At 42.6% G+C, this 13,570-nt stretch overlaps 1 protein-coding gene across 4 annotated transcripts in view; it reads right to left on the reverse strand.

Annotated features, from left to right (window-relative positions):
- The window catches only part of ALDH3A2 (aldehyde dehydrogenase 3 family member A2), a 46,274-nt gene that overhangs the window by 18,133 nt on the left and 14,571 nt on the right, over window positions 1-13,570 (reverse strand). For all 4 annotated transcript variants that reach the window (XM_087883464.1, XM_060685634.2, XM_087883465.1 and 1 more), the window contains exons 2-4: window positions 5,305-5,482; window positions 2,401-2,632; window positions 30-115 (exon numbers count right to left, since the gene is read on the reverse strand). In XM_087883464.1, coding sequence (XP_087739590.1) covers window positions 30-115; window positions 2,401-2,632; window positions 5,305-5,482 — 496 coding nt within the window. The remainder of the gene's footprint in view (window positions 1-29; window positions 116-2,400; window positions 2,633-5,304; window positions 5,483-13,570) is intronic.

Here is a 13,570-nt window from a genome sequence, read left to right on the forward strand (position 1 = left end):
GCCACACAGCAACAATTGTTCACCCTCACCTTGTCGAGGTATTGAGGCAACAGCTTTTCAAACATCTTGGCTGTGTTCTCGCTGACCTCTGACGGCTTGACCACGACAGCATTGCCTGAAAAACAACACATAATGCAGGAATGGAGAATGAAAGGACACCCTGAGGTCATCCAGTCCAACCCCCGTGCTCCATGCCGGAACCCAAATTACAGTTGGTCGTCAACTTATCATCACATTTGGGGAGGCCAGAATTTCCACCGTTAAGCAAAACGGTTGTTAAGGGAGGCGGGTCTGACTTTACAACTTTTTCTACCACGGTCACTGAGTGAATCTTTGTGGTCCTTAAGTGAATCGTGCAGATTTTAAGCGAAGTGACTTCTCCCGCTCCTCTGGGTCATAGGTAGCTTTTTTTGGAAAAAATTGTTTTGGTAACAATTGGAAAATTGTTTTGGTAACAATTTTGGAATTGTTGCTAAGCTACCAGTTGAGGCCTAGCTGAATTTATTCCGTCTTTAAGAATGAATTGAAATGAATGTTATTTTACGGGGTTTTTTTGCTATATGTTTTATGATACAGGTCGTCCTTGACTTACAAAAGCTCATTTAGTGACCATTCGAAGTTACAACGGCACTTTAAAAAGTGACTTATGGCCGTTTTTCACATTTACGACGGTTGCAGTATCCCTGTGGTCACGTGATTCGGATACTCAGCAACTGGCTCCTATTTATGACGAAGGCTGCAGTGTCTCGGGGTTACGTGATCCCCTTTTGATCGGCGAAGCCAGATTCATTTAGTAACATGTTACTAACTGAACAACGGCAGCAATTCGTTTAACAATTGTGGCAAGAAAGGTCGTAAAAAGGGGCAAAGCTCCCTTAACGGAAGTCTCACTTAGCAACGGAATTTTTTGCCTCATTCCTGAAGAAGCTTCTTGGATGAGAAGCGAAATGTCTTCAAAGAAAAAACAGAAAGTCAAATTTATTTATTTATTTATTAATCAAATGGTATGGTTAAAGAGATAGAATAGTGGGAAATAATTCGAAAATTGTATTGTAGTCTTATTTGAATTAAGAACTAGGTTTCAAGGTTAAATTGCTATATTTTTGGGATTAGAGATGGGATCTAAATTTGGTGAAGTAATAGGGAAATAAAGATTTATTGAGCATTATACGAAGTAAAAAATGTGGGGAACTTTTAGAAAGGGAAATAAGATTTTTAAACATAAACATGTTTGACCTGTATTCTTAATAGGATTTAGGCTAAGAATTGTGAAATGTATTATGAGGTATTAATTGAATTGAGATTTAAAATGGATTAATAGAAGGGTAATTAGAAGGGTAAGTTGCCCAGAGTCCCTTGGGAGTTGGGCGGCATAGAAATATGATTAATTAAATTAAATTAAATTAATTGTTTTGATTAAATAAATAAGAGTAAACTTTTTATAAGATGGTAATAGGGGAGATAGGTCATTTAAGATTAAGCATTGTTAATAGTGAGGATTTAGGGTAAGAATTGTGAAATGTACTATGAAGTATTAATTGAATTAAGATTTAAGGGGGGTTAATAGAAGGGTAATTGTTTTCATTAAGTAAATTTGATTTAATTTTTTTTAAAGATGGTATTAGTTGAGATAGGTGAGTTAAGCTTAAGAAATAAGTGTTATGGCAAAATAGAATATACAAAATTTTGTTAAAGATGGGAAAAAAGAAACCTGTATAAATTGATGACTGGATCAGGGCTCTGTTCCAAAAAGATGTTAATTTGTGTGTTGGAAAAAATAAAAATATAAAAAAAACCTTTTTGCAAAAAAACAAAAAAACAGAAAGTCCAGTTGCCTCTTGGAAAAAAAAGCACCTTTGGGACACATCTGGAATCCTGCATCCAGTTTTGGTCACCACATTAGAAAAAAGGATGCTGAGACACTGGGAAAAGTGCAAGGAAGAGCAACTAAAATGATCAAAGGTCTGGAGATTAGAAATATATAAAGAACGGTTGCAGGATTTGGGTTTGGCTAGTCTAAGAGAAAAGAAGGACCAGGGGAGACATGATAGCATCTTCCAATATCTCAGGGGCTGCCCCAAAGAAGAGGGAGTCAAGCTATTCTCCAAAGCACCTGAGGGCAGGACAAGAAGCAATGGGTGGAAACCAATCAAGGAGAGAAGCAACCTGGAATTGAGGAGAAACTTCCCCACAGTAAGGACAATTAACCAGTGGAACTGCTTGCCACCAGAAGTCGTGGGTGCTTCATCACTGGAGGTTTTTAAGAAGAGACTGGACAGCCATTTGTCTCAAATGGTATATAGTGTCTCCTGCTTGAGCAGGGGGTTGGACTAGAAGACCTCCAGGGTCCCTTCCACCTCTATTCCGATGGTGAGGATTTCAAGTGAGTAAACCACCTACCGGCAGCGATGGCTGCTATCAGAGGCTGCATGACCAAGACGAAGGGGTAGTTCCACGCCCCGATGACCAGGACCACCCCCAGGGGCTCCCGATGGATGTAGGTCTTGTCGCTCAATGTCAGGACCGTCTTCTCCACGGCCTGAGGGCTGGCCCAGTCGGGAAGCTTCTCCAGCATCAGGTCAATCTCGCCCAGGACGATCATAAATTCGTAGCTGAAGCTGTTGAATTCACTCTGCAAGAGTCACGTCCGTGTCGGTTAGGGGTGGGTGGGTTTGATATAAAATTGTGAAACAAATACAAGAAAATCAATAAAGACAAGCAAGGGCCACCTTGCAACGGGAGGGGTACCAAATAAATTTAATAAATTTAGTAAATAAGAGCTCTTATGTTTTATGTTAGTATGTTTCCTTGTTTTCTTGTAGACGTTTCATGACCCAACTAGGTTACATCATCAATCCTAGAAGGGAGAGGGGTTTGCAGGGAGGAGGAGGAGGAGGGTTTTCTTGCAGACGTTTCATGACCCAACTAGGTTACATCATCAATGCTAGAAGGGAGAGGGGTTTGCAGAGAGGAGGAGGAGGAGGGTTTTCTTGCAGACGTTTCATGACCCAACTAGGTTACATCATCAATCCTAGAAGGGAGAGGGGTTTGCAGAGAGGAGGAGGAGGAGGAGGAGGAGGAGGGTTTTCTTGTAGACGTTTCATGACCCAACTAGGTAACATATTCAGTGCTAGAAGGGAATGAGGTTTAGGAAGAAGAGGAGGAGGAGGAGGAAGAGGGGGAGGAGGAGGAGGAGGAGGAGGAGGGCGACTGCAGGGTCCTTGGTGCTCTCTGAGCTTGCTTGTAGACATTTCATGACCCAACTAGGTAACGTCATCAATGCTACCAGTAGAAAGGAGTGCTGTTTGCTGTCAGTTTATATTCCTGTGTCTTGCCTGTCTGCGTGGGTGTGGCCGATTTAAGGGATTCTTGGATTGGGCTGAAAACCAGCAAAGCTCAGAGAGCACCGAAGACCCCTCATGTCAACCCTGAGCTACAAATATTCTCCTTTATTGATTGTAATTGAGCCTGAAATTTCAGTTCTTAAGTGGGGACAGTTGTAATGCGGGTCAAACCTGATTTTAGGGTCTTTTCTCTGGAGATCATTAAGTGAACGTGGAGGTTGAAAAGTAAACACAGCCGTCATTAAATGAATCCATGGTTTGCTAAGGGACTTTTTTACTAAAAGCCACTGCTATTTCTTCCATATATGAAGGAGAATCAAGATGGGAAAATATTGAGTTTCTTCCTCACACTTTCCTGACTTCCTGGGTAAGCTCCTGTTTTACTAAAAGCCACCGTATATTTCTTCCATATATGAAGGAGAATCAAGATGGGAAAATATTGAGTTTCTTCCTCACACTTTCCTGACTTCCTGGGTAAGCTCCTGTTTTACTAAAAGCCACCGCTATTTCTTCCATATATGAAGGAGAATCAAGATGGGAAAATATTGAGTTTCTTTCTCACGCTTTCCTGACTTCCTGGGTAAGCTCCTGTTTTACTAAAAGCCACCGCTATTTCTTCCATATATGAAGGAGAATCAAGATGGGAAAATATTGAGTTTCTTCCTCACACTTTCCTGATTTCCTGGGTAAGCTCCTGTTTTACTAAAAGCCACCGCTATTTCTTCCATATATGAAGGAGAATCAAGATGGGAAAATCTTGAGTTTCTTTCTCACGCTTTCCTGATTTCCTGGGGTAAGCTCCTGTTTTACTAAAAGCCACCGTGTATTTCTTCCGCATATGAAGGAGAATCAAGATGGGAAAATATTGAGTTTCTTCCTCACACTTTCCTGATTTCCTGGGTAAGCTCCTATTTTACTAAAAGCCACCGTATATTTCTTCCATATATGAAGGACAATCAAGATGGGAAAATATTGAGTTTCTTCCTCACACTTTCCTGATTCCCTGGGGTAAGCTCCTGTTTTACTAAAAGCCACTGTACATTTCTTCCACATATGAAGGAGAATCAAGATGGGAAAATATTGAGTTTCTTCCTCACACTTTCCTGATTTCCTGGGGTAGGCTCCTGTTTTACTAAAAGCCACCGTTATTTCTTACATAAATGAAGGAGAATCAAGATGGGAAAATCTTGAGTTTCTTTCTCACGCTTTCCTGACTTCCCGGTGTAAGCTCCTGTTTTGCTAACAGTACCATGTATTTTCTTCCTCTTCGGGCTAAAACTTTACTGCATCATCAGGGGAGAGCAGCAGCCCCCACTTCCATCTCCCCAGACCCCCTCCCCTCCAGTTTTCCTGAACCCTGCCAGGAGAAGAAATCCTGAGTCTCTTTCAACAATTAATTCCTTTGCAAGAGAAACTCGGTGTATTGTGGTCGATTTTTTCTTCTCACCCTCCAAGCAAGATCTCTGTCAGCGTTTCGACCGCTGGCATAGAGAGCAGAGGAGAGAGAGAGATAAGCTCTGAACTTTTGCCTGCTAAATCCCTTTGAAGTCGGGTTGTCGTGGAAATGAAGGGGGAGACATTCCTGGGAAATGACGAGACAAGAAGTCTGAAGAATGACTTGGAAGATAGCCAATGAGAAGCAGAGATTTGGGGATCGGAAAGGGAGGGATTGGGGGGGCAAAAGGTCAGTCTTGTCCGCATCGAGTCATGATCCGGTGGCTGTGCTCAATTAAAGAAAAGATTTCCTTAAAGATTGGCAGTTTGGAAATTCATTTTATTTTGAGATAGCATCGAAGTCTGACAATCTCCCTGGCCCGGGGAGAAGTGGGCCCTCATCCCACCTGCAATAGGGAACCCCAGGTCAGCTGCATTCGGACAACCAAACGGCTACTTGTGTATCCGCTCCATCCCCAGCGTTCTCTGCACCAACGTCAACACACCCAAATGCGACAGCACCAACCTTGTTGAGATCCGCCTTCAGGGCTGCGGAGAACTCCTTCTCTTTCTCCTGCATCATCTTCTTCAAGGCTTTCAGCTGCTGGATCCGGAAAGCCAACGGACGCGTCTTGCCCGTATTAAAGGCAGCTCGGGCCTGCTCCACCGTCCGCTTCAACTTCTCCATCGCAGTTCCTTGGAAGCTGCGAGAAGACAGAAAAGGTCAGTCATGGCAACTAGGATTGAATGAGGGCGAAGGCGAGATAGCACTGATAATGTTCCCTAGTTTGGTAATGAAACGTCTACAAGAAAACAACAAAGTTTAGAGAGCATCAAGGACCCACAGTCCCTCTCTTCCTCCTCCCTTTCCGCAAACACCATTCCTTTTCAGCACTGATGATGTTCCTTAGTTGGGTAATGAAACAATCAAGCTCAGACAGCACCAAGGACCCCCCAGTTTTCCTCTTCCTTTTCCTGCTCTTTCTCCTCCTCTCCAGCAAACCCACTCCCTTGTAGCACTGATGATGTTCCCTAGTTGGGTTATGAAACGTCTTGCCAGAAAACAACCAAGCTAAGGAACCCACAAGCCTCCTCCTCCTCTTTCTCCTCCTCCTCCCCTTCTCCTTCACTCCATAAACCCCTTCTCTTTTAGCACTGATGACGTTCCTTAGTTGGGCCATGAAACATCTGCAAGAAAAGAAACTCAAGGAGCACCAAGGATCCTACAGTTTGACCCTGAGCTACAGATATTCTCTTCTATCAGTAAGGTAAGTTTTTTTTTAACTGTTTGACTATTTTAATTCGGTTAACCTTGTTCAATTTTTTTTTAATTGCTGTGTTTGTGTTTGTACTACTCCTTGATCGAACACCTTCTGCCCAATGACTGTAATTTTGTGTAATCTGGATATCGTAATAATAGAACACTAGTTTAACCATAGAGTATAGCCTCCTCTTCCGTTCTCGTCCTCTGGAACATTAGCAATTAACCAATAAATAAATAACTACTAACCTATGAAGGTAAAATGGATTTTAACCCATTTCTTGGTTTAGGTGTCAATTACAAGGGCTGGGCCTTCCATTTTGTGGTGGACAGGTGTGGCAATGAATTCATAATTTAAACCTTCTAGGCGTGGATCATGGCAATCGCATCCTGCCCCCCATTCCCCCCCCCCCCCAATCACCAATGCATCTCTTGGTTAATTTACAAGCCTTTTAACAATATTCAGTCGTGAGGGCTCCTAGCAAAGTAATCTCCAAAATTGGCAATTTTAAGACTTGTGGACATGCTGGCTGGGGAATTCTGGGAATTGAAGTCCCCAAGTCTTAAAAGTTGCCAGCTTTGGAGACTCCTTGCTTTAGAGTTAGTCAAAACATATGAAGAACGGTTACTGGGCATGGCTAGTCTAGTGAAGAGAAGGACCAGGGGAGACAGGAGAGCATCTTCCAATATTTGAGGGGCTGCCCCAGAGAGGAGGAAGGGGGTCAAGCTATTCTCCAAAGCACCCGAAGGCCAGACAAGGAATAATGGATGGAAACTGATGAAGGAGAGATTCAACCTGGAAATAAGGAGGAATTTTCTGACAGTGAGAACCTTCAACCCATGGAACAGAAGTTGCCTTTGGAAGTTGTGGGAGCTTCATCACTGGAAACTTCCAAGAAGAGACTGGACTGCCATCGGTCAGAAATGGTGTAGGGTCTCCTTGCTTAGGCAGGGGGTTGGACTAGATGACCTTCAAGGTCCCTTCCAACTCTGTTAATCTATCTATCTAACTTTGCTCTCCAATCTGTCCTGGGATTTACAGGTTAAAATTTTGAACAGGTGCTTTTTTTGAGGCCAGCTGGATTTAGCTCATCAAATTGGAATGCCATTGTCCTTTCCGCAGCAGGTGAGAACGTCAAAGCTTGGCCAAGAATTTGTGGTCTCCTGATCGCAACCCCATTGTGTTCTCAGCCAACACCCACACCAAGTTTGGATTTCTTAAGAGGCTTTTTAGCAACGCAGTATCTTGGCAGGCCACCATGTCCAACAGCACAACTCCTTCTTCAAACAGCTTGAGTGGAAATTCAAAGCTTCTCCACTCTAAAAATCAGGTTTTTTCTTTCCTGTCTTTAAAAGGTTTCACGGTCACTAAGAGGGGTTATGGGAGAATCAGGGCCAAGAACGAGAAAGGAGGAAAGCAGAACCCTTGATGTGGTCTCAATGGTACAGGGAGTCTTCTACTTACGACTGTAACGTAGTCTGCTTATTACAATCGGAAGTCTTTGACTTACAATTTAGAAGAGGAGAGGAGAGGAGAAGGGAAGAGAAGAGAAGAGAAGAGAAGAGGAGAGAATGGAATGGAATTAAATTGATTAGAATTAGAATGGAATGGAATGAAGGGAAAGGGAAGGAAAGGAAAGGGAAGGGAAAGGAAGGGAAGGGGAGAGGAGAGGAGAGGAGAGAATGGAATGGAATTAAATTGATTAGAATTAGAATGGAATGGAATGGAATGAAGGGAAAGGAAAGGAAGGGGAGGGGAGGGGAGAGGAGAGGAGAGGAGAGGAGAGAATGGAATGGAATTAAATTGATTAGAATTAGAATGGAATGGAATGAAGGGGAAGGGAAGGGAAGGGAGGAGAGGAGAGGAGAGAGAATAGAATGGAATTAAATTGATTAGAATTAGAATGGAATGGAATGAAGGGGAAGGGAAGGGAAGGGAGGAGAGGAGAGGAGAGGAGAGACAATGGAATGGAATTAAATTGATTAGAATTAGAATGGAATGGAATGAAGGGGAAGGGAAGGGAAGGGAGGAGAGGAGAGGAGAGGAGAGACAATGGAATGGAATTAAATTGATTAGAATTAGAATGGAATGGAATGAAGGGGAAGGGAAGGGAAGGGAGGAGAGGAGAGGAGAGGAGAGACAATGGAATGGAATTAAATTGATTAGAATTAGAATGGAATGGAATGAAGGGGAAGGGAAGGGAAGGGAGGAGAGGAGAGGAGAGGAGAGACAATGGAATGGAATTAAACTGATTAGAATTAGAATGGAATGGAATGAAGGGGAAGGGAAGGGAGGGGAAGGGAGGAGAGGAGAGGAGAGAGGAGAAGAGAGGAGAAGAGAAGAGAAGAGAGAATGGAATGGAATTAAATTGATTAGAATTAGAATGGAATGAAGGGGAAGGGAAGGAAAGGGAAGGAAAGGGGAGAGGAGAGGAGAGAAGAGAATAGAGAATAGAAAATAGAATAATAGAATAGAACATAAAAATAGAAATAAAACAGAATAGAAAATAGAACAGAATAGAATCTGGAAGGGACCTTGGAGGTCTTCTAGTCCAGCCCCCTACTCAAGCAGGAGAACCTATACCATTTCAGATGTGACTGTCTATAGTCTTTTTCTTAAAAAAAACCTCCGGTGATGGGAGCACTCACAACTTCTGGAGGAAAGCTGTTCCCCTGTTTAACTGTCAACACTCCCAAAGGTGCTTTTTTTCAGGAGGCGATTGGACTTCCTTGTTTTTTCTTTGAAGACGTTTCCCTTCTCATCCAAGAAGCTGCTTCAACTCTGACCGGATGGTGGGGAACGGAAGGATTTATACTCCTTGCAGACAAAGCTGGTCATCTGCATCCTTTTAGAGCAGTGGTTCTCAACCTTCCTAATGCCGCGACCCTTTAATACAGTTCCTCATGTTGTGGTGACCCCCAACCAGGGGTGGGTTCTGTGGGCGTGGCTTATTTTGTGGGTGTGGCTTGGAGGTCATGTGACTGGGTAGGCGTGGCTAGCTGGTCATGTGACCGGGTCGCCATGGCTATATGTATAGGGACTACTCAGAGGGCTGAAAAAAGTCATTTCTGACAGGTCCTCGCACTTTTGACTGGTCCTCACACTTATGACCATCCTCACATTTATGCCTGTGCAGCATTCTTAACAACCATGTCACTCATTTCACAACTGCTTCTCTTCACCATGATGACAAGATAGGGCAAAAAACGTAAAATGTGAGGACAGTCGTAAATTCGAGGACTGGTCAAAAGTGCGAGGACCAGTCAAAAATAGCTTTTTCAGCCCTCTGAGTAGTCCCTGTGCACAAAAGGACTACCCAGAGGGCTGAAAAATGTGATTTCTGACAGGTCCTCGCACTTTTGACCGGTCTTTGCAGTTATGACTGGTCATCATTTATGCCCATTGTACCATTCTTAACAACCGTGTCACTCATTTCACAACTGCTTCTCTTCACCATGGTGACAAGATAGCGCAAATACGTAAATTGTGAGGACAGTCGTAAGTTCGAGGACTGGTCAAAAGTGCGAGGACCAGTCAAAAATAACTTTTTCAGCCCTCTGAGTAGTCCATATGCATAAAAGGATACAGCAATAGAGAGGGATGAAGGAAGGGAAGGGAAATTAGAGGAGGAGTGAAGGTAAGAGAGGGAGGGAGAGAGGAGGAGAAAGAGAAAGAGGAAGAAGGGAGGAGAAGAAGAGGGGGGGAAGAGAAAGTAAGAAGGAAAGAAAAGAGAGAGGTGGTAGGTTTGAGGAGAAAGATTGCTGTACAATAAAAAAGATGAAAGGGAAGAAAGTCAACCCCAAACAAATATTAAGATATTAAAATAAAGAATGAATTGTTAAACTTTAAAGAATAAAAGAGAACAAATATGAATAAATAGCAATAATTAGAAACACACATACAAACATACAACATATTTTCTTTGAACAGAGTATTTGGCCGGTTCACAAATTTAAACAGTTGTAGGAGGTTAGCACCCACCCCTTTCCTAGAAGAATGAAATATTTTGGGAAATATTAAAAAGGCAGAATATTATATTTCCCTACCTGGATGAGAAATGGAGAAGCATATTTTACAGACAAAGCAGCTCCCACCTTCCTGCCCCCCACCCTTTGTTAATGGGCCAGAGGCAGAAAGTCAATCCTTTGTCAAAGGATATTTGCAACACAATAGCAACAGAAACTAACACAATAGTAACAGAAACTAACACAATAGCAACAGAAACTAACACAACACATCAAGCCATGTGATCCTGTCCACCATTAAACCATCTTTCCAAGCAGTCTCCATGTTTCCAGTGTCTTTTTCCCCACTTGGAGCAGAACCCAGAAGGATATTTCTTCCAACACAGTATTTAGTCATTTCAATTAAATTTACAATTTCTATATTTCCTTTTTACCATATTTATTCCTCATCTATTTTTTTTAAAAAAAACAATATTACCCTTCATCCTCATCTCTAATCTTAATCAAATTCAATTTTTCCCTTCTATTCTATATTATACCCCTTCGCATTGTCATCTATTTTTATATCCATCCTCACATTGATTATGTAATACAGTTGTTTAATACAAATTCAACATTTTAATATAAATCAATTAGTTATATAACTATCTTTTTTGTATATTAATCAATATGAACATGAATATTCCAATTATTTCCATGCAATCCAATTTCTTACACATCAATTAATTATATTTACCAATAATAACAAACCAAATAATTTCCCCCGTATATTCCTCCAAACCACAACTTAACCAATTAATAGTATCTCAATTATTACAATTCCCTAGTTAAATAGAACTTTTTTTCTTTTGTGTTTTAAAATCTTGGAACTCTCCTCTTTTGCCCTAAATTTCCCATTGTTTGCAGTTTTGCACCTACCTTTTTTGGTGAGGAAAAAGAAAAAGAAATCTCTCTCTGCCTCATTTTGTCACGTTGCAGCCATTTACTTTCGCTTTCGCTTTTCAGCATAGCTAGAGGGAAAAAAAATCTGCTCCAGGAATTTACCTCTTTGAAGCCCAGCGGCAAGAATTTAAAGTTTTTTTTCCCTCTAGCCACCAGCTGGGACTCCGGAGGCAGCAAGATTGGGAGTGGGCAGGGTAAGCGAACGGCGACCGGGCGATCCAACAGATGCTGAGGGTGAGGGTGAGTGAAGGCGGGGGGGGGCGAGAGAGGGCTTTGGCGGCCCCTGTGAAATGGCCATTCGACCCCCAAAGGGGTCGCGACCCCCAGGTTGAGAACCGCTGTTTTAGAGGGTCGTTGAGGCCACTTGGAGGTTTCTCTGTGTCCTCGGGGGTCACCTGAGTGGTGCAAACGATTCCTGTAATCTGCATTTTTTTCCTCCTGAAATCCATTCCTGCCCCCACACCATTCAAAGGGGGTTGATCCCAAATTGTATAGCTAAACGTCTGTACAGATTCTCAGTTCTCCAGCTTATGGTTCCATTCCTCACCATCCAGTCAGAGCGGAAGAAGCTTCTTGGATGAGAAGGGAAACGTCTTCACAGAAAAACCAAAAAGTCCAGTTGCCTCTTGGAAAAAAGCACCTTCGGGACAACCATGATTAGAGAATCTCTAATCAAATTAGTCTCACTTAATGTCTTGGGTGAATCCAGTCCAGGAATCTAGCCCAGGAATGCGGATGATACTAAGCTGGCATGAATAGCCAACGCCCTAGATATTAGGCTGAAGATCCAGATGGATCTTGACAGATTTGAACCCTGGGTCCTATCTAACAAACTGAAATTCAACGTAGAGGAAAGTAAAGTCTTCCACTTAGGCAAGAAAAGCCAAAAACACACATATAAACTGGGGGAAACCAGGCTTAGAAGTATAAGTATAATTTTATTTCTATACCGCCCTTCTCCCGAAGGACTCAGGGCGGTGTACAGCCTATTTAAAAACACAAGACAAACATCAATTAAAAATTTAAAATTATTAAATAAATTCGGCTCAATTTAAAACCCCAGAAATTTAAAAAAAAATTTAAAAAAATAAAATTTAAAATTTAAAAGAAGCAGTAACTGTGAGAGGGATCTTGGAATCTTAGTGGACAACCAATTAAATAGGAGTTAACAGTGTGCGGCCGGCAGCCAAAAAAGCCAATGCAGTCCTAAATTGCATTAACAGAGCATACAATCAAAATCAAGGGAGGTACTAATACCATTCCATAAAGCCTTAGTAAGGCTACACCTAGAGTACTGCATCCAGTTTTGGTCACCATAGTATAAAAAAGGATGTTGAGATTCTAGAAAGAGTGCAGAGAAGAGCAATAAAGAGGATTAGGGGACTGGAAGCTAAAACATGCGATGAACGGTTGCAGGAACTGGGCATGGCTAGTCTGGTGAAGAGAAGGACCAGGGGAGACAGGAGAGCATCTTCCAATATTTGAGGGGCTGCCCCAGAGTGGAGGAAGAGGGTCAAGCTATTTTTCCAAAGCACCTGAAGGCCAGACAAGGAATAATGGGTGGAAACTGATCAAAGAGAAATTCAACCTAGAAATAAGGATAAATTTTCTGACAGTAAGAAACAATCAACCCATGGAACAGAAGTTGCCTTCGGAAGTTGTGGGAGCTTCATCCCTGGAGGCTTTCCAGAAGAGACTGGACTACCATCTGTCAGAAATGGTGTAGGGTCTCCTGCTTGGGCGGGGGGTCGGACTAGATGACCTCCAAGGTCCCTTCCAACTCTGTTGTTCTATATTCAATGGAACAGAAGTTGCCTTCGGAAGTTGTGGGAGCTTCATCCCTGGAGGTTTTCCAGAAGGGACTGGACTGCCATCTGTCAGAAATGGTGTAATGTCTCCTGCTTGGGGGTGGGGGGCAGAGGGGGGTTGGACTAACAGTAACAGAGTTGGAAGGGGCTTTAGAGGTCATCTAGTCCAACCCCCTGCTCACGCAGGAAGACCTATACAAGGGATTCGAACTGCCGACCTTACAAGGCCCCTTCCGACTCTGTTAATGTTAAGCTATTCAGTTTCAAAACAGAGCCAAACTTCCAGAAGAGAGAGAGAGAGAGAGAGAGAGAGAGAGAGAGAGAGAGAGAGAGAGAGAGGCAGCTTCCCCTGTTGAATTCCTGACTCTGCATGAAGAAGAATTAGCATTATTATTATTATTATTATTATTATTATTATTATTATTATTTTTGCACTTAAACCTGCACAAAGCTGCCTGGACCGTCCTCTAAAATCGACCCCATCTCTCCTCCGCCCCACATCCTTCCAGTCCCGGCCCATCCTGAAATCCTGTTATTTTTCCCAGCCAAATTCTTGCTTTTTTTTTACCAAGGCACAGAAATTCAAGGTAGCCCATCTCTCTCCCCCTTTTTTGGAGCAAAGCAGTCAGACATTCCCCAGGAAAGCTCACCGTAAGACTTTTTGCTAAGAAATCTCTCTTTTTTTTCCCCCAGCCAGCAGGCAGCAATTCAACAGGGCCAGCTGTGCAACAGGGAAATGCAGGCAGACATTCCCCAGGAAAACTCACCGTAAGACGTTTTGCTAAGAAATCTCTCTTTTTTCCCCCAGCCAGCAG

Source organism: Pantherophis guttatus, chromosome 1 (genome assembly GCF_059756535.1).
Source record: "Pantherophis guttatus breed Tessera chromosome 1, ASM5975653v1, whole genome shotgun sequence".
NCBI classification, from domain to species: Eukaryota; Metazoa; Chordata; class Lepidosauria; order Squamata; family Colubridae; genus Pantherophis; species Pantherophis guttatus.